Source organism: Peromyscus eremicus, chromosome 5, assembly GCF_949786415.1.
Source record: "Peromyscus eremicus chromosome 5, PerEre_H2_v1, whole genome shotgun sequence".
NCBI lineage: Eukaryota > Metazoa > Chordata > Mammalia > Rodentia > Cricetidae > Peromyscus > Peromyscus eremicus.
In genome coordinates, this window is record NC_081420.1 from 62,463,765 (window position 1) to 62,485,294 (window position 21,530).

The following is a 21,530-nucleotide window of genomic DNA, read 5'->3' on the forward strand; positions in this document are numbered from 1 at the left end:
GACACGAGGTATGTCTGATCATCTACACCCTGGTGCAGGCAGAGAAGTCACAAGCAGAGCCTGTGGCTTGCCACTTCTCATTTGCTCACGTCCTTGAGCATCTTCAACAGGGAAGCTTATATTTCCTGAAGGGCTCTTTCACATAAGATATTCCAAAATTTAATTAACTGGCATTTGTGAAGTACCAGGAGATCATGGGATGAAGTACGCTGAGTTCATGTGCATAAGCCTGACAGCAGTATTAGGGGCAATAACAAAATTTGTTTGATTTGCTAAAAAAATAAAGTAAGACAAAATCACAGGTTGTTGAAAAAGTTGAGAAAATGAATAGTCGAAAAGGCACAGCAAGACAGCAAGAAGGGAGGAGTGTGGGACAAAAGGACAATGCACACGACTGAAGATGTCAGCTCCACACTCACAATCAAAGGATGCATTTGGAGGGCTGAGCTTTGTACCTGCTTGAAACTGCATTAATTTCCTCATGGTCTTGAGTTCTTGGAGAATGGCCTGCAACGTTGACTGGCAGTTACAAGTACAACAGTTGGATCCAGCTGATGAATTCACCCCTGGAAGTTCTCCTAAGCATGAAAGAAAAAAATGATATACTTCCAAAGCATGCAAAAAAAATAATTATAAAGAAAAGAAAAGAAAAAAACGTATCTTGACAGGATTTTGAAGTATGTACAATTATCATCAAACTGTGCCAGAAGAAAATGTACCTAGTAATTTTCACAACCTGAATTCGGGGGTCTGACTTTATCTAATTATCCAGCCTTCTGTTTGTAAGGAGCATGCTGTGTCACAGGTAGCAAGGTCTGTGTGAACACAGGCCCACAATGCTCTGCGCCAAGGCAGGCCTGTCTACTGCGAGGCCAGTTCATCTTGGAGAACACTCTGACAAGTCGTGATAAACACTCATGCGACTTTCTCTTACATTTCTGGTTGTGAGCCTAGCCTTAAATGGCTGGGCCATCTCTCCAGCCCTCATGCTATCTTCTCAAACAGTAAAAGCAAAACCAGAAAGTCCCAGGTCTGCATCAGCCTCACAAAACCACTGCTAGCATGCATGTTACCAAGTTCACATTAAGAACCAAAGCAGCCTAACGGAAACTAGTCTTACTGGTCGGCCTGCCATGTCAACAACGAAGAGCTGTGGCTACACAAGAACTTCTGCAATATTCTCTGGCTGGGGTGGGGAGAAGCAGGAGGCAGGTGGGAAGGCCTGAAAGCTCTGAGGTGTCTGTAGGTTGCTTTTCTTCTTGAAGGAGTATCCCTCTTTTCTCCACCCTGCTTCTTACAATCTCCATCACGAGTCTCCTTCTCACTGTTTAAATTGAATGTATTTTCCTTAACAAAGCTACTCTCCTGTTTCCCCTGTATATGCACAAGTATTTCCCCATTGTTTGTGAACTAAAACAGCATATTTGGAAAAAAGCTCCGCAGTTGGATCTCTCCAGCCCCAGGTTATCGACCATGAATTGGGGCAGTCTAAGGGGCAGCTACTTAAGTTTCCAACAGGCAGGGGAGGTCAAGTTCTAAAGTTTTGTTCCAATTCTGTGTTTTATATATTGGCTATAATCCAACTCCTATAATACTCATTATTTGTAGATACTGAAGTTTACCACAGCAAAACCACAAAAGAATTAAAGGTTACTTCTGCAGCAGTGCAAGTATTAACATTCAAATGCCAGCAAAGAGAGGTGGCCCAACTTTAGTATTACCAACTATCCCAAAGAAACACATGGCAGTCACAGCTGTATCCTAGTGACCCTAGAGCAGCTCCCGGAGGTGGCAGGGCATAGCCCCAAGTGAAGCTGAAGATCCCACTCCACTTTTAACTCCCCACAGTGGTAACAGGAGGTAGCTGAAAAATGTACATTTGTTTACATTTCTCTTAACTGCAAATCACATCATGAATAGTCTACAGTGTTTGTGTGCCTAAGTTGTAATAAATCTTGATTTTTTTTAAAATAAGAGGTGTATGTATTTTGGTAGTAAATGATAATGGTAAACAATAAATGATATTATCTACATATTTTATGCATTGATGACATGTCTAACTTTCCCATGATTTTTTACTCTCTCTAGGCTCTGAGGTCCATCTGAGAATTTGCACAAACTGTTGCAAATCTCTACAAAACAGCTTCCTACAGGCAGACGTGCATAATCCCAATGTATGTTATTCAAAGGCCAACTGTATAAAACATTTATATGTCTATGTGTGCATGGTATGTGTGTGAGTATATATACAAAATCATATGAGCGTGCATGTGGGTGTGTGGAGGGTAGAGATTGATGTCAGCTGTCTTCCCTGAACTCTCCCCACAGTTTTCTGAAACAAGGTCTCTCAATGAACTTGGAGCACACTGATCTGCTCAGACTGAGTGGCCAGTCTGTTCTTTCTGACTTCATCCTGCTAGTGCTGGGATTACAGAAGCTGCATCTGGATTTTATGTGGGTTCTGAGGATTTGAACTCAGGTCTCCACACTACGTGACAGACATTTTAACAACCTGAACTCTCTCTTCAGTCCCTTGTATAATATATTTTTACTGAAATGATATAAGCAAGAAACATGAATGATCTTTTTTGACTCTGATTTGGAGGAATTTTTGGTTAACTTTTAATATTAGTTACAGTTTCTAAAGTAAATCCAACATTCTTGTATATTGGTGAGTAGAATGTTACCCCAAAATCACTGACGCGAGAGGATCACATTTACTGTATACCCCAAGTACCCCCTTTTTCTCGTATTGGCAGTAGAGTGAAGAGGGCTTTTACAGAATATTCCTAGGCACTAACCTGAGCACTATCTTTATGATTTTTAGAGGACAAAACGAGCCCTGCTCAGCTCATTATAAATCATTTTCCAATTTTAAAAAGAACTGCCTTTTAATTTTTATGGAGGAGGCTTTAAGGAGCGACCGTCCTAGAGCCTGGAAGTCTGCCAGCATGTGAACTTGATACTTGCCTATGGAATACTGAGAAGAGAAGACACCGTATAGCTCTAGGGTCCCCTACTGTCTCATCAGTATCTCAGGATGGCTTCTCAGTCCCCTGAACTGGTTACTGTGAATTGTGTTTAAGGAAAAAAAAATCATAAAATGAAAACAAAGGGGAGAAAATTCTTAACTTTTCAAGGAATCTGAAATGCCTTATTTTTCCTTTGTTCTCTGTGTAAACTATAGATCTGCACATCCATACATAATTTATAAAGCAAGTAACATCCAATGTCACTAGATGAGAAATTAATATTACCAAGAAAAACATCAATTATTTCCCTTAAGCTCTGAAAAATTTTGGAACCCCCACTCCCTACTTAACTAAATTAGAGATTTTAAAGAAATTTTACCTTAAAGCAGTGGTTCTCAACCTTCCTAATGCCGCAACCCTTTAATACAGTTCCTCATGTTGTGGTGACCCCCGACCATAAAATTATTTTGTTGCTATTTCATAACTGTAATTTTGCTACTGTTATAAATTGTAATGTAAGTATCCACGTTTCCCAATGGTCTTAGGTAACCCCTGTGAAAGGGTCCTTCAACCTCCCCCACAGGGGCCATGACTCACAGGTTGAGAAACACTACTTTAAAGGGATGAGTTTCAGCATTGGAATACAGGTAAAGGACAGGGCTTTTATAAAAGTAAGCTGTGAGGCCTCTCTAACTAGGACTCTCCCGATGATGATGTGAAGTGAAGGGATAAGCAAGAGCATGCATTAGTAACACAACACAGGACCAGGAAGCTTCTATTAGTGCTAACGGGAGCTGCTGCTGCATTAATGTCCAGTCTCTGGTGACAACCCTGTCTGTGTACTGGTGGGTAAGAATTCTTACTTCATTAAAACTCTACTAGGAGCCTGCTTTTATTCAGCACAGACCCGCTGACTTTCCTGTCAAGTCTGGAGCTCTTTCTTATGCACTTAAGACTTTCTCTCTACACCTTCCCCTTCTGCCTCTTAAAACAACACGGCAAAGGAGTGGAGCTGCTGCTGAGTAGAAGAATACTTGCCTAGCCATGTGAGATCCTCAGTCCCACACAAAGAAAGTAAAAAGAACCCAGTGAGGTGGGTGACTAAGGGAGGCCTTCATAAATCGATCTCCAAGAACAAACTCAGTATTTAGGAATGAAACAAGCCAGGATACCTGCCCACAAGGATATTCTGAATGTTGGACAATCATACCATTGGAACTTGCAGAGGTGTGGGGCTGATTCTGGAAGGTTCTAGAACGGGTACCATACTGCCCTGAGAACTGCCCGCTTTGGGTTGGTAGTTCATTCCATGCCCCACGTGAAGAAGGGTGGAGGCCCTGCGGGGCCTCGGCAGCGGAGTTCAGACGCTGAGGCCAGACTAACTCCAAATCCTGGGGCTCTTCTTTGAGTTTTTCTCCTTCTTTGCCAACACGCTGGTATATCCTGCCAGTGCTGTCGTTCAGCAATCTTCTCATCCCTGTAATCTGTTTTTTAATTTCCATGTTTTCATCTCCTAATGGAAACAGGGTCAAAGTTAGCACTATAACTCAGCAGAAGAGAGAAAACACCAATAGTCCATGGCCATAATCTCCAAAGCAAACAGTACTTCTTTGGAAATGGGAAAGAAGACTGATCCCATACTCTTAAATAATTCACAAAGTGGAAAGGAAGGAAAACTGGCTATGGCCTAAAGATTACAGTCCTGACACATCTCATTTAAATGACTTTCTCACCAGGTTCACGACGAGAAAAAGCTTTCTTTAGTGTATGATCAGAAACCAACTTTCAATGTCCTCTTTGGAAGTATGTTAGGAGTAAGGGTTCATAGGGGAAAAAGCTGAGACAGAAGACCGAAGACGGGGTCAGCAGGTTCAACCACAGTCACCTGTGTGTAACTGAAATGGATGGCAGGTAGGGAACCAGTAACTTCTCTGCACCCTTATCTGTCAGCCTCAGTGAGCAGAGGCCAAAACAAAGAAGGTTGGAAGCAGAGTTGTTTAAAGCAGGTATTTTCTAGGATGGTATACTGTTGGTGGCAACATTGCCTTCATAGGAGATAATGGGAGACAGCAACACTGAGGGCCAGCATAGCAAGCAGGGAGGTCTTTGCTTCTCCTGAATGAGGCTGTTGCATGGATCCCTGCTCAAACACTGGTTGTGTCAGCCTGAGAAGGGAAGTGCAGCCTCTCTGCTCTGCCTTCTGCTAGAAACCCAATTCATCATGCTGGACTCTCTAACCCAAATCCAATGCACATTCCTCGAAATGCCAACTTGGAACTTTGTGCAAAAGGTAACCACTGTTTCTAAACTTCATGTCACTTACACTGACTTCTTTTGTGATGATGAAAAAATGTGTATGTTCTAAAATTCACCATCTTAACTACTTCCAAATTTACATTTCAGGAACACATATTTACAACATTGTGCAAATAGTCTCCAGATACGTTTTTTGAATTTCAACTTCTTTATTAAGAATCTTTTTCCCCCAGGGAATGTTTTAATTTTTTTTTTTAACCTAGGCACTTCAGCTGGGTGTGGTGGTGCACGCCTTTAATCCCAGCACTCAGAAGGCAGAGGCTGGCAGATCTGTGAGTTAGAGGCCAGCCTGGTCTACATAGCCAGTTCCAGGACAGCCAGAGTTACATTATATCCTTCCTCTATCCAAAACAAAAAACTAAGCTATCTCTACGCTATACTTATATTTAATAAACACAATTATAAAATTGTACAGATATTTCAAGCTGCTACAGACACACTGTCTTCTCTCCTTTCCTGTGGTGCTGGAGGAAAGCCAGGGCCTGCTCCATGCTGGATGCATGCTACACCACCGTGCTACCTGTCCGGCCTCTGTGACCTTCAACTCTGCAGTAACAAGCATCATCTTAGAAATGAAGTGTGCTTTTTTCTAACATAAGCATTGAAAGTCTTATTCCATACTACATACTTCACAGCCTAATAAATGCTTGAAATTTAAACCATGAGGAGAAGAAAAAGACAGAAGAAACTATTAGGAAAAAGTGTAGCATCACAAATAAACATATAATGATGTTTTAATAAATCATATAAACCAAATTTTTCAGGTAGAACCTGGTGGTTTCAGAAAAAACTATGACCTCTATAGTATCTAGTTAGATATTCAGTTCATTAATGTATTTTACTACCAAATGTTGTGCGAGGAAATTTTATAAGCTATTCTGAAATAAGTAACTTCAAAATTTGGGGGGTGGAGCCTGGGGATCAACTCATGCTAAACATGTGCTCTACTGCAAGCACCCTAGCCCCTTCGATTTTAAAAATGGTAATAAAAATATTAATTCTGCCTTTCATATTGAACAGAATGCAGGAAAAATTCCTAAATTTATATTATTATGTGCTAACATATGACTGAGAGGAGAAATATCTTAATTGGTTATAAATTTTTTTCTATTTCAAACTCCAGCAAAATTATAATTCAGAAACAATAAATCACATTCCAGATTTTATGAGAATGAATGACCAAGCACGATTTAAATAATGCAGAGTCAACGAAATTTATATCATTCTCACTATGTCTGTGGAGCAGGGTGTGTCTGGAAGAGCTCCCAAGGAATTCTGGAAACAGCCTCCTGGCAAACGTAGACTCTCAGTGCTGGACACTGGCTTTCCCGGCCACTTGACAGCTCACCCTCAGCAGGAGGAAGCACCTTTCCCCGTGTATCCACTCTGGGCCCCTTTGCTCAGACTGGCCATGAAGTACTAGAAGCTGTGCACAGGCCGGTCTCCACTGGCACACGCTAGCTGCTGCCTTTCCTTTCACTTGTGACTCCCAGGAAAGGAGGCTAGCTAGGCTAACAGGTTCTTGAGCGAGTGCCAGGCCACCTCTCGGCACTAACCCTATACATAACAGGAAGAGAGATGCTTCTTGACCAAGGTTCACCTGTGTTTGGAGGCTAGCATTCTATGATAAAGTGCTACCATGGGGGTGGAAGGAAATCATGAGGATTCTGGAACCGAGTAAGGGCAAAGATGCTTTGTCATGATTTAGTTTCACAGTTCTACAACTTGGGCCTGTAAAGATTAAGACTGAAAATAAGTCGGGCAGTGGTGGTGCACGCCTTTAATCCCAGCACTCAGGAGGCACAGCCAGGTGGATCTTTGTGAGTTTGAGGCCAGCCTGGGCTACCAAGTAAGTTCCAGGAATGGCACAAAGCTACACAGAGAAACCCTGTCTCGGGAAAAAAAAAAAAAAAAAAAAAAAAAGAGACTGAAAATACAACTCAAGTTTTGCATACAACAAAATACAACCTTGGTTGTGCTGATGTCCAGAATCCTAAGCAGCCTGGAGTAAAGAAAGAAGAAGGTGGTAGCACACAGAAGGACCTGGGGGTGGGCAGCCCCTCCGAAGGTCAAAACACCTTCCAAAGGAAGGATAAGACTGAGCAGAACCAAAACCTGAAGTGCCAGGGGAATGGCGAAAGCAGGGGAGCTGGGAAGGAAGCGGGTTCAAGGTCCAGGGATTGCAAGCGCTTTAGAGGACAGAAAACAGAAAACTGCACACGACTGCAGAACTCTTCCTAAAGTAGTCAAGAGACCAGAGGGAAGGCTGGAAAGGACTGGTTGAGGGAAGTGTCTTAGAAGAAGCAAGTTGGGCTCCTTAGTGGACAGCTCGGCATTCAGGAATGGACTCTGGATACTTCTTATTGTCTGGAGAAAAGGTGAGGAAAAGCTGAGGCTGTTGACTCTGACAGTGTTCCCAGGGTGAAGGGAACCCTGGGACTCTTGGACAGGCAGTTTTGGCAGAGAGAGCGAAAGAGCTTTGCTTGCACATTCAGGAGAGATGGGGCAGAAGGTCAGAAATGAGACCCATGACTAAAGTAGGCACCACAGAAAAGCTGAGTCAATCTCCAGAAAGTGGAGGCAGACAGATGGGCCGAGACACGTGTGCCCAGACAACAAGTGTTAGCCTGTAGAACGGTAGATTAGGATGGTCTTCTGAAGATCTAGATTCACTTCTCAACTGCACTGACTTACCATTGGCTATTAACAAGTTATTTTAGTTTCTGGAATCATAAAGGTTTGACTTAGAACTGAACTATAATAACCTACAATAACCTAAGAGGTGTGCAGAAATAGTCTAGCAAGTGTTCATGCAGTTCATAGTTTCCAAGATGTTAATTAAACACCTAATGCTTCTGGAGGAGACATGCATCTTCAGATAAAGGGGCCTAATCTATCCTAGTGGATTCTAAGTGCTTTGATTAAAATAAATGATAGAAAGTATGTAAGAGGTTGAGATTAAGGTACTGGTTGACTCCTCGTCTTTCTGAGTCTAACACATCAGTGTCTTTTCTGTGAACAGGTATCAGAAACAGTCTCAAGAGCGAGGTACTATTTAGAGACACAAGATTCTATAGGAAAACCTGTGACCTCCTGATATCGTTCCAAGCCCATGTATATCTTCACTTATACTCAACTCCAAGAGACTACTCTACTTAGGAAAGACAAACAAAAGAAATCACATCCTAGTTGAGCTACGCCATGCGGCTGTCTTGTTGGCCTCAATTTAACTCCTTTTCAGAGTATATAGTAATGGAGTCCAGGAGTCAACTCAGTCAGAAAAGCACTTGCTCTGCAAGTGTGAGGCCCTGAGTTCAGATCCCCAGACCCATACAAAAGCTGAGCACGGCAGTATATACCTGTAACTCCGGTGCTGGCGTTGGGAGGGGGAAGACAGATGAGTCCCAAGAGCTTACTAGTGAGCCAGTCCAGCCGAGTCAGCAGGCTCAATGGAGGGTCAGTAAAAGATTCTGTCTGAACAAAGTGAGGTGGAGAGTAACCGGAGAAGACAAGGTCCAGAAAACAACAGAGGATGATCTACTCTTCACTCAGTGTCAAGACTATTAGATCACTTTCCTTCACATAAAAAATTCATGTGATGCATGATGTGATAAGTACGAGGACAACATGGCAGTCTCCACACAGACCCTCTCTAATTTGGCCAGGTTATACCTGACAGGACATAATTATTCACTCTGGGTACTACAAGAAAAAGATAATAATACGTCAGTCACCTCCATGTGTCTTGTTCTCTCATGAAGGCACCAAGTGCTAGTATATAGTAGACATTCTTCAGGCCTTTCTTAAGAAGTTGAAGGAACTGGCTTATAAAACAGAAAGAGGTCTAGTGGAAATAGAGGCCGACACAGAAGTAGTAGGACAGAGTGAAAAGGCACTTGACTACAGTCAACAGACATTTGTCAGGGGTTCAGAGACACAAAGACCACCGGGGACAAACTGAAAGACACTCCCCTCCAAATTTCTCAGCATCTTTCCCCAAATCCTTTTGTACTGATTGGTTGCTCTGAAAACCATCCCCAGTTCTCCCTGGCCCAGTGACCCCTTCTCTTCTGTGTCCTAGAACTTTGGTTAGCGGACTGCCTATTTGCAGAGCACATTTTCAGCCTGCTTCCTGAAGCTGGGACACGATTCTTCCCCCAGACGCTGCTTTCTTTGCAGTCCCCTGGATTAATTCATTCTCCCTGGGCGGGGAGAGTGAAACTGACTTTCCTCTGGCTGCGAACACCGCCCTCTTCTAGCCTCAGAAAGATGCCCACAGAGACGTGCCACCGCCCACTCTTGGTGAGTAGCAGCTCTGTGTGCCAGGAGTTTCATAGTCCTAAAGACATGGCAGGGGAGGGGAGGGGAGGGAGGCACAGTGAGGCCACCATCGCACCGACGGCCTTACATGCCAGGTCGAGGGAGAATCTTTTCTCTGGAGACAATGAGTTACTGTACTGGGTAACTGAAATTCACCATCTTTTTAGTAGAAAGATAAGAAACGATCAGATAAGTCCTTTAGAAAAACAACCTGGGAAGATATGGTGAAACTCATGTGTGGAGAGAAATCCGGGTGAGTATTGCTAAAGAGTGCATAGATGAGTTTTTGACACAATTAGGGGTGGGAAAGGGAAAGAAGACACTAAAGGAGTTTAATCCAAGGGTTTAGTGATGAGCTTCTGGGAGGGATGGGGTGGAAGGATGTCAAAGAAAAATCGATGACAGATAACTCCCAGGTCTCTGGCTTGTGTATCTGAATGGATATTAACAGCAGCCAAAGAATTACAAAAGCCTTGTTTGCTTATTTGTGGTGCTGGGGACTAAAGTCACAGCCTTAGAGTCTGCTGGGTCTCTGAGCTATACCACAGCCCCCAGAACCTTGTTTTGATAAAGTCAGGCACCTGGAAATGCAAACGTGTAAACTTGACGAAGGAGGCAAAACTTCGGCCCTAGTTCCCAGGGATTGTTGGACCCCTTCTAGGGACCTGGATCTTCTCTTAGTATATAATAGGAGGCAGACAGCTCAAAATGCGTATTCAAACATTAATGGGGTATAACTACATTTGTTTCTAAGCTAGAAGGTGAGTGAAACCTTTTCCTTCTGAATTCCACAATCTTGAGGCAATCAACAAATTCCATTCCTCACTCTCCCCATCCCAGTATGGAATGCACCATGCACCACTCACTTGCTTTAGCAGAGCCAAAGGACACAGTCAGGGGTAGTTGGTTATAATCTTAATGTGCTCACTGTTGTTTGGGTGTTTATTACACTGTTGTGTTCAGTTTTGTCTTAAAGAGGCTGAAATAATGAAAAACTCAACAAAAAAATGATTAAAAGCAGCAGCAAAGAGGTTAAAGGAGTTGTGTTGTTTCACTAAGGAGTAATAGTTACTGAGTGATTTAATTATCTTCAAACACACGAAGGGCGTTATGAGTAGGACACTGCTCTTTATCAACAAGGAAAAAAGCAAACTGAAGAAACAGCTTCCAGGCTAGAGGGGAGGACTGGATGGTCCTGAGGGCTGGCCTTCCCAGGTCATAAGTGCTAGCTAGCATCAGTGCGCAGAAGCCACTATACAAGAGGCAACAATGAGAATACTTTCCTGTTGGAGATGATAAACGTCCTGAAACCAGGTAGGGACGAGGGCTGCACAACACCCCAAGTGCTTTTTAAAAACGTGCCTAAAACTCCTCGCATTTTTCAGGTAATGGCATGCTAAAGCAAATACAAAAAAGTTGAGCTTATCATTGGGAAGCAGTATGCTGACAGAAATAGCATAATGGCCTAACTATTTCCTCTCAGACACCTGCACAGGCTGGTGAGGGACCATGTCTTGGGGGGGACTAAGCTATAAGCTGTCAAACGCTAATAGTGAGCAAAGGGCAGAGAGAGACAGGCTCCTCATGTCTACAGTGCAGTTCTTTCTCACCACAAATCTCAGCCAATGAACTGGAAGAAAAGGAATCTGAAGTAGGCTCTGCTATGAGAGGACTTGAGATTAGCACCTCATTCCAGACTCATATTAACGTGCAAATATTATCAAGGCTCCCAACAGGCATCCCTCAGGTGGGGGTAGGGGGTGCTTACCAGGAACATGCAAGACTTGGGTTCCAACTCAGCAAAACATGGTCTGGGAAGCAGCAGTTGACAGGAGAGAGCAACGGTTTTCTAAGTGAACCTTTTGTAAACCACAGTCTTTAGTGAAAGCCCAACACATAAAGAAGAGTGAGCTTCTTTATGAAGAGGCTGTGCCAGGTCCCGGCTTCCTGTAAGGCCTTGGAGGGCATTCAAGAACTAACTCCAAGGGCCCCACACAGCATAGTCTGAATGCCACTGAACAGGAAAGAGGCAAAGAGTGGCCACAGATTATTACATTGGTGAGTCAGATACTTTGGGAAGGGCATCTAGACTCGAGATATGCTGTCACATGTTTGAGGGCTCCACTAAACTGAAAACTAGACAAGTGACACAAAGATAATTCACAAGAGGAATACGTGATTTGCTAAATATTTACATTTTTATGTCTCTGATGATTAATATAATGAAAATTAATGTGAAATTCATTATCCTTTAATTTGGCAAATATCATCTCAGAAAGCCCATTTTTGAATAGGGGTATACCTATCTTAATATGCTCCTGGTAGGTATATAATGTGGTAAAACAAAACAAAATACCTTTTTGAAGTGAAATTTGGCAAGCCCACTTGTAGGAATTAATCCTACAAGAAACAGTTCAACAACCATCTATGACAGTGCTGACAGGATAGTCACTGTAGCATCATTTCCTTAAGGAAATACTAGGGACAACCCAAACATTATTGACGGAGCATTTATAGAACGCCATTACAGATAAGTAGGGAGTGAAACAGACCATTGCATAAGAATCTGAAAGCATGTATGAACTCCATGAAGGCCATGTTCATAATGACCACATTCATGACTGGATAACCAGGACCTACAACTGCCTGGCTGGTTTAAGGTAGGTAATAATTATGAGAAAAATAAATGCAGATTTAGTAAAGTGAAAAAAACTGCAACACATGATGATGTAATTCCATTTTCCTTCCTGGTAATATATATATACATTTACAGACGTGTATTTCCACAAACATTATTATTAACATTGAGGGTGCAATGGTGATGGGATCTTTCACTTTTTACCCCATTTTCAACTTCACAAATTTTACCTTTCAAAAGAACTTTCAAATATGCATTGCTTTTTTGAAGAAAAATTATTTAACACCCCCTCCCCCAACTTGGTATCTAAAACTAAGTATAAGGTAACTGGTAGCAATAGCTTTGGGAATGAAAACATGATGATGGAGTTAGGCAGAAAAGACTGATGTAGCTAGGGAATGCAGCAAAGAAAGCCAGGAAAGGAAGGTTCTGGGGTGTTGTATGTTTTGCAACACATGGAATATGTGCTTGAGATCATCTTCCATTGAAATTCCATGTAAGTTCTGTGTTTTACAAAGGAATTTGTATGTATTTAGGGGAAATAATGTGAAAGCTACTTTTTATAGAGCTTTTACTATGGCGTAGGCCAAGAGTTCTCAACCTGTGGGTTACAACCCCTTTGGGGGTTGCATATCAGATGTATATCCTACACATCATATTTACATTATGATTAATAACAGTAGCAAAATTAGTTATGAAGTAGTAATGAAAATGATTTTATGGTTGGGGGTCACCACAACATGAGGAACTGTATTAAAGGGTCATGGCATTAGGAAGGTTGAGAATCAGGTCCTAGGCCCTCTAGCAAGTATTCTCTTCAGGAGTGTCTAATCTCTAGCCATTACAACATGGTATTATCATCTAAAATACATTAAACAGCATTCATGGTTATCCTGAGATGTATAGTGGCATCAGAATCAGACACACCTGCTCAGCCCAAGAATAAGCAGAGAGTTTCCAACTTTGTATCTGCACTTTCCTCAGGAGAAACTGGAGGAAGTGTTAGAGAATTGAACTGGATGTAGCCAGGTTCTAGGTCCATGGGCTTCACTACATGCCAGCCCACTCAAGTAGACAATAAAAGGCAGAGGGAACTCTGTGCCAAGTTCACGACATGTAGTGTTCAGGGAATTGCTGTCACATAATCTGGATGCAGCTTAGTATCTTGGTCACATCACTATGTCAACATATGATGGTAACCATGGAATCCTTATAGGGCCACCTTTATGCGTCTGACTTGGCTGTGCTACTCCAGACTAAGAACAATGAGACTCATACATTTCTTTTTAAATTAGAAACTTGATTCACATAAATCTGATACTTTTATGAAAGACAAATGTTTTATTGGGAAAAGCAGAATCTGAATGTACTTATGTTAGTGATTCTATGACACATATAGCAAAAAGCTGATAATACACATAGGACAAAAATAACAAGATTGTAGATTAAGAGCTGTCTCCAATTCCCAGCACTGTGAAGGCAAAACAAACCAAAAGCAACAATAAACACACAGAAGCAACAATAAAAATGAGATGCTCCTGAATTCCTATAGTAACGTAAATAAAAACCTTGCCTTCATTCAGTAAAAGATGAAATATTCATAACTTACTGTTTGGAAAGAGACAGCCTTTTCAATATAATTTGAAATGCTGATCCTCTAATCTACTATACAGAAATCTTCTGACAGAGCTCTAATACACAAGTGCAAACTCTGTTTCCCAAGATGTTAATTTCCATATCTACATCATGGATCAGTTAAATGTGAACATGACTGAGTACTGGCTGTATTACATTTCTTCAGTAATTAGAAAATTTAAAATATTGCAAGTTAAGTACACACGCTATCACACAGTTTTGTTTTCGATGTAAATAACATAGATGATGCTGTAAACAGGTCTCATTTGCAGTCTTTTTCTTTAAAGAGCTCATGAATTCAAGTAACCTTGCACCCAAAGGCACCTGGAGGGTGGTAGCTTTCCATGAGTGAGACTAGTGGGAAATCCCTAGAGTTAAGCAATGGTAGCTTAAATGAGTAGTTTCCAAACTTCCTGACCATGGTTCAAGTAAGAAACACATTTCCATGACAATCTAGATCATGGATAGCATGCACACAAATATGATGACAGTTTCATGAATTTCATTAATTCATTATGCTTGCATGCAATGCACTTTGATATTTTCTATTTATAAATTATTATTATTACTACTACTGCTGCTGTTATTGTTCTCAGTGCTGGTGATAATCCACTAAATTGATATCACAACCCATTTCTATGTCAAAACCACTGGTATGCAAAACAGTCTTTAATGTATTAGTTTTACAAGAAACCTGTTAGGGTATCTTCCTTCCCTCCACGTTCTTTCTGGAGTTACTGATTCTCTCTGGTCTCCACTAACCATCTGTATACAGAATTCCAGTGCAGACTTTACTTCAGAGCCTCAGACCCATATATTCAATCATCTATTAGACAGTCTCTCTTAGATATCTCAAAATCAATCTTAACAGCATATCTCCAGCTTTATTTTGCTATGACTGTCCCTATCTCCAATCCTTAGCAAATGGTACCAACTCAGCTGCCCAAGCCAGAAACCAGGGAACTACTCTTCTCTCCTACTCCTCCAGCCATCCAACCATTAAGTTCTGTTTCTTGTCATCTTTCAGTTACTTTAGGATGCTTCCCCATCACTACCACAACTCCATTCCTATCATTACTTGAGGTTTCTACCCAAAAGCCTCAGTGCTATTTTTCTTGAGTCTATTCCACCCTGACATTAGTGGGCTCTTTCAACAATGCAAATCTAATTATTCTACCTGCTGCTGTGAAAAACCAGAAACTTCAGGATGAAGCACCAGCTCCCCGACATGGCTCACCAGCCTCCCTCTCTGGCCTCCTGGCTCCTTTCTGGAGTCTTGCTTCCTGCCACCTCTCCCCTGATGTCTATGGCTGGGCATTCAGGTCTAGCTGCACATTGGAATCCCATAGGTAATGTCTGCCTCCCTTCAGAACAACTCAATCAGAATCTAATTAGTGACTGTCACATCCAGCCAGCAGGCCACTGCTCTAACTACAGTGAAGGGCTTCCAGCAGTTCTGAAGCTCCTCCATGTCTCAGCTTCTACTTAGGCCATCATCTCTCTGAATGCCCAGCTCCACCTACACGCTCCATCTTTAGGTCTCAGCTAAAAGGCCACTTTCTTTCTTTCTTTTCCTTTTATTGAAAAATAGATTTTTTCCCTCGCATAATATATCCCCATTATGGTTTCCCCTCCCTCTACTGCTCCCAGTTCCTCCCCATCCCTCCCATCCAGATCCACCCCCTTTCTGTCCCTCGTTAGAAAACAAACAGACTTCTAAGGGATAATAAAATATAATAAGATAAAGCAAAAACTAACATACAGAAGGAAAAGAGTGCAAGGAAAGACAGAAGAAACACACACAGATGCAGAGACCCACTGGTTCGCACACTCGGGAATCCTTAAAAACACTCAACTGGCCGGGTGGTGGTGGCGCACGCCTTTAATCCCAGCACTCGGGAGGCAGAGGTGGATCTTTGTGAGTTCGAGGCCAGCCTGGGCTACAGAGCAAGATCCAGGAAAGGCACAAAGCTACACAGAGAAACACTGTCTCGAAAAAACAAAAACAAACAAAACAAAAAAACCACTCAACTGAAAGAAAAGGCCACTTTCTAAAGGGCCATGTTCCTGGCTACTCTGGAGTCCCTGCTGCTCTAAGTACCCATAGTAGCCTTACTTTCCATATCTCAACCAAGTGGGTTTAACATCTCTTAGTCCGGCATTAGTGGCTGTTCAATAGACAGCCACAAAATGAATACAAAATAAATTATATTAACAGATATGTTGGAAAGATTCAGTTAAGGAAAGCTTTAAAAAACTGATCTAGAAGAAGTAAACTGGTGGGGACTGCAGAGGTGGCTCAGTGGTTAAGAGCACTCTGACTGCTCTTCCAGAAGACCCAGGTTCAATTCCCAGCACCCACACGGCAGCTCACAACTGTCTGTAATTCCAGTTCCAGGGGACCCAACACCCGTGGCAAACACCAATGCACATAAAATAAACAAAAATAAATAAATTAAATAAAAAGAAGTAAACTGGCAACTGTGGCATCTTCGAAAGAACCTCTCCTTTCTATTGAGCAAGTATGAGATGGCAAACAGGGCCACTGGGTGCCTCTGCCCCATCTTGTCTTACGGAAGCTTTTCCCAAGGGGTATCTGTCTCTTCTCCCTGGTGCATCCAAGGTGGAAGATGTTAGAAAGAGTTTCCTCTAGTTGACAAATAAAGAATGGCCAAAGTAAACCAGGGGGAATGGGGTCAGGTGGGGGCCACACATCTTTGTTGTGTCCCAGCACCAGGCTCTCCCTTCCAGAGGAGCTTGATCAAAGGAAGAACACTGAACTTGTGGAGAGATCCTAAAGCCAGCAGCTCGCCGGCCATGGTTCATGCAGTGCATATTAAGGTGCCCATTAAAGTCTGGCTGTAATCGAAAAAATTATATATGTGCAATGAGAATGAGGTAGTACTAATGGAAGAACCTTAACTTCTGCCTCCCCTGACTTTGTACTTTTTACTTGTATCTTAACCTTGCATTTTTGTGGGATTCTGTACATTTTATATGTAGGCATAAAGTCATGTTTGAGATATAATTCCATTAACCACATATGCAACTTCATAGTCTATTATGTTGCATCAACTTTTTCTGTAAAAATAAATTGTTAAGAATATTATTCCTGGAACAGAATAAATTCTTGGAATTACTGAGTAACTTATGTACCGTACCACTGTTCCAAGAACACATTACTTATTTTATCATGACAAAGTAAAGTTATTAATCTTCTGGCTTCCACTTCAACAATGAGAAATGCTGTAAGATGCACAGACACCTGCATTCCATTTCAGTTCAACTTTATATCATCCATAAACATCTCTGTTTTGGACACCTCATCCAAACAAATGCTCACAGCATACTCTATGTAGCACTCGATTTTATGAAACTATAAAAGTTCCTTGCTGTTAATTACAGAGACAAATGTCTCATCACACATTTGGTTACCAGATAGCATAATTAGTTTTCTCCATTAACCTTTCAGATATAAAATTTGATTTCCAAGTAAAAAACATTATAAAAACCTTGGAACTCAAATAACACAGTATATTTGTACATGCTTGGAAAAAAATTTAATACTCAGAGAACAATTTTATGGATTCTTATTTACAAGGATACTGATTGTCTGGAATAGGGAAGAAAACCTGTCTCAACTTTGTAATGATTTTAAATACATTGTCAAGTACAGATGTAATAAGCCATCCTTTGTACAGAAAGGAGGCACAGCAACCTGACCATCAAAAGAATATGCCCTCCATCTCTCTCTGTTCATCACAGTCTCTCATCTGTGAAACAGACAGACAGACAGAGAAGGATAAGACAACAACCAAACCACCAAGGGAAGAGTGTTGGGCCGGCTAATGGTGACAGGACAGTGCTGTGCCACATAACAAGGTTTCCGTGAAGAAACCACAAATGAAACAGCGGACGAGACTGGATTAGGTCACAGTGTTGTAGCATCCTAGCTTTGTAAATATGTCCTAAGACTGCTACACAATGACAGGCTTTTCCAGAGCTGCACAACTGTCGGCGTTTTTTTTTTTTTTTTTCCCAGTTCAAAGCTAAATTGCCCGCAAATGACTTATCCCACACCATGGCCAGATAAGGATTATGCTGTAAGTCACATACGTAGGAGGCATGTTTGACTGTTCTAACATGTGTCTAGGATCTACTGACATTTATGTACAGTTACGCTGCCAACATGTTAAGGATCGAATGAAGGCTTCTGCACCACTCCAGGGGACATTCCTATGCAAGAAAACTGTCTCTGCTCAATGTATTGTCCCATTCAGACTAGCTGACAATAGGAAAAAAATCTATAGTTAACATGTTTCAACGTGGTACTCATTCACTCAAGAATGGTTATTAAAGCTGGTGGTGGTGGCACACACCTTTAATCCCAGCACTCAGGAGGCAAGGGCAGGTGGATCTCTGTGAGTTCGAGGCCAGCCTGGTCTACAGGGTGAGTTCCAGGACAGCCAGGGCTACACAGAGAAACCCTGTCTCGAAACACAAACAAACAAACAAACAATGGTTATTAAGAGCCTGTCCTGTACCAAATATTGCAATAGGAAAACAGTAAGCATTTATACTCAGAAGTCTTGTCCTTAAAGAGACTTAAGCTGAGCCTGGAATGATAAATAAAGGAGGACCATACAGAGGGTGGAAAAGGTCACTCTAGACTGAGACCAGCAGTGGATCTGCCCAGAAACATGCACTACAATATCTGAGGGCACCTTCACAAGTGATGTGAGTATCTACGGCCGGGGAGGTAGAAGGTTAACACACAGGGTCACAAACAGCATCCTGTTTCAGAGGAATAGGTTGGGGGTGGAGGGCTCTTATTAACCTAGTGAAATAGGAAACAACTCTATTAAAACTAGACATCCCATTGTTAGGGTTGACATATTTTACTTATGAAATGAGAGTTCCAGTTAGTTAATCAATGTGTCACCAGGGTAAGAACTTTTAAGAGGTCAAGGATTTGAGTAACAAGTTTTAAAGGGGACGGTTTGACTTCAAACCAAGTTTAAAATCAGACTCTTCTTTCCTTCATTCTTCCATCAGCTGTTGATGTTCTGGGCAGAGCTGACCCTTAGTCTATGATGTAGCAGGAGAGGTCTATGAAGAAACTACTTACGTTTCTACTTTAACAGGGATCCCAGGAATGCTGCGGGGCAGAGGCAGGGGAATGAATGCATGCTGACTACCTAGAGGAAGCTCCAGGAACGACATAGAGAACCAGGGAAGAGGAAGATGGGTGTCAGGGAGTGGTGGGAAGGTGCATGGCCTGCTGCCTGAGGAAGCAGGCCCGTTGTAAGAGTGAACAGTGGCTGGGCCAGCTGAGTACTGACTAAGAAGGGCAGTGTCGGGAATAAGTGGGAAGGAGACATGGTTTGTGCTGGGGACCATATGACGCTAAGGTGTGGGCCTTAACTAGAAAGCATTAAATGAAGGGGTAATATCAGGCAGGGGAGCAAGCCAAAGTGTGTGTGATACAGGAAGGAAACTAAAGGTGTCCCCTGCATCAACTACTCCATGTGTGGGCTTCTGGCATGCCCAGGCTGTCTCCCCTGCTGCCGCTGCTACATCCCAGTCTAGGTTGTTTTCTCTTTAATAATCGATTACTTGTAAGAATAACAGGTTTTCTGTATCAATGTCCTATGTCTATTTTTAACTTTGAGATGCTAAATACATTGTTCCAAAATCTTTACTTTTCTTATGGAAGTCTGTGTACTTCTTTTAAAAGTATAAGCATTTTGTCATTGGAAGCAGGAAGGAGAAACTATCAATGTTTCAGAGTCTGCCCTTTGAGGACATTTTTAAATGAATCACAATCAGCGTAGGACAAGTAAAATGTGACATCTACATTTCTCATTTAGACAGCAGTTATTGAAAGACACAGTCTTTCTGAGAAAGGCAACCTTCCCCAAGACAAGTATTGCCCCCATGTGGGTCCTCAAGAGTGGGTGCAGAGGATGTCAGCCTCACTTGTCCCTTGTAGGGCACCCATGGGAAGTGTGACTTGAGCAGCTATGCTCATGGCCTCTGTTCCCCCAGAAAGGTAATGTCTGATAGGCTTATTGTTGGAATTGTATACTGTATGGCTTTACTTTCTTTTAAGTTAAAAACGTGCTTTGTGTGGACTCTGAGAACTAGACAGAGTAAGCCCCAGGTTGTAATGGGCAAGTCTCATCTAGGGCACTTTGCCTCTATGAAGTGGTTCCAATGTCATGGCAAGGTTCAACACAAGGACAGCACACGACCTTTCAACTTTAGTTTTCAATATGTTACTGGCTTTTACATGCAAGTTTCTCTCCTTTTGAACTTCTCTAGATTTTTTTAAAAGAAAATATTTCTAATTGTATCTCACAGACCAACATCAGAAAATCCAAATTTTAGTTTTAACGTGTGTGGTGGTTTGAATGATAATGTCCCCCCATAGGCTCATACGTTTGAATGTTTAGTTCCCAATTGGTAGACTGTTTTGTTTAGGAAGGATTAAGAGGTTTGGTCTTGTTGGAGGAGGTGTGTCACTTTGGAAGTTTCAAGCCAGGCACAGTCTCACTCCCTCTCTGTCTCCTGACTGAGGGTCAGGATGTAAGCTCTCAGTTACTGTTCCAGGACCATGCCTGTGGCCACTACACTTCCCACCGCCATGATCATGGACAAACCCTCTGAAACTGTACGCAAGCCCCCAATTAAATATTTTCTTTGTTTGTTCGTTTTAGAGACAGGGTATCTCCATGTAGCCCTGACTGTCCTGGAACTCACTATGTAGACCAGGCTGGCCTTGAATTTAGAGATCCGCCTGCCTCTGCCTCCCAAGTGTGGGGATTAAAGGCCTGCACCACCACCTCCCAGTTAAATACTTTCTTTTATAAATTGCCTTGGTCATGGTATTTCATCACTGCAACAGAACAATGACTAAGACAGCATGGTGGATTTTTTTTTTTTTTTTGGTTTTTCGAGACAGGGTTTCTCTGTGTAGTTTTGCGCCTTTCCTGGAACTCACTTTGTAGACCAAGCTGGCCTCGAACTCACAGAGATCCGCCTGCCTCTGCCTCCCGAGTGCTGGGATTAAAGGCGTGCGCCACCACCGCCCGGCTAGCATGGTGGATTGTAAGGTCCTTGTAAGAACCTCTGCAGAGAGGTTCTGTGAGACACTAAAGTTGAGTTCACCAGCTCTTGCAGAAGTTGCAATGGAGTAGTGCATTTTAAGATGACTCTTCTTCGGTTTGATGTAAGAGCGTCTGATACATCCATGTACTTCATGAGTATCCAGAGACTGACCAGGCATGAGCCATTACAATCCCAGCACTATACTCAGTGCTTCTGAGGACTGGAAGAGGAATCCAGGCCACGCTTGCCTCCAGGATTGGACAAGCTACATCAGGACAGATTAGGAGAGGTGGTGAAAATAAACCAACAGTTCGATGTGACAACTGTTAAAAACAGGGCTGGGGAAGGCTCTGCACGGTTACCTAGACCACAATAAAGCCAGACACAAAGGTAAAGATGAGGCAGTACACAGTGAGCACTGGAAAGGACTGATGCTGATCTCCAGTAGTAAAACATTCCAAGAAAAACACCTGGACTTTGGAGGAGACGGGGGAAAGGAATAATACAAATTACGAGCACAGTGCTTCCCAGTCTGAAAA

At 42.3% G+C, this 21,530-nt stretch overlaps 1 protein-coding gene across 1 annotated transcript in view; it reads right to left on the minus strand.

Annotated features, from left to right (window-relative positions):
* The window catches only part of Bend7 (BEN domain containing 7), an 84,615-nt gene that overhangs the window by 53,912 nt on the left and 9,173 nt on the right, over window positions 1–21,530 (minus strand). The window contains exons 3-4 of the mRNA XM_059263569.1: window positions 4,183–4,485; window positions 456–578 (exon numbers count right to left, since the gene is read on the minus strand). Coding sequence (XP_059119552.1) covers window positions 456–578; window positions 4,183–4,485 — 426 coding nt within the window. The remainder of the gene's footprint in view (window positions 1–455; window positions 579–4,182; window positions 4,486–21,530) is intronic.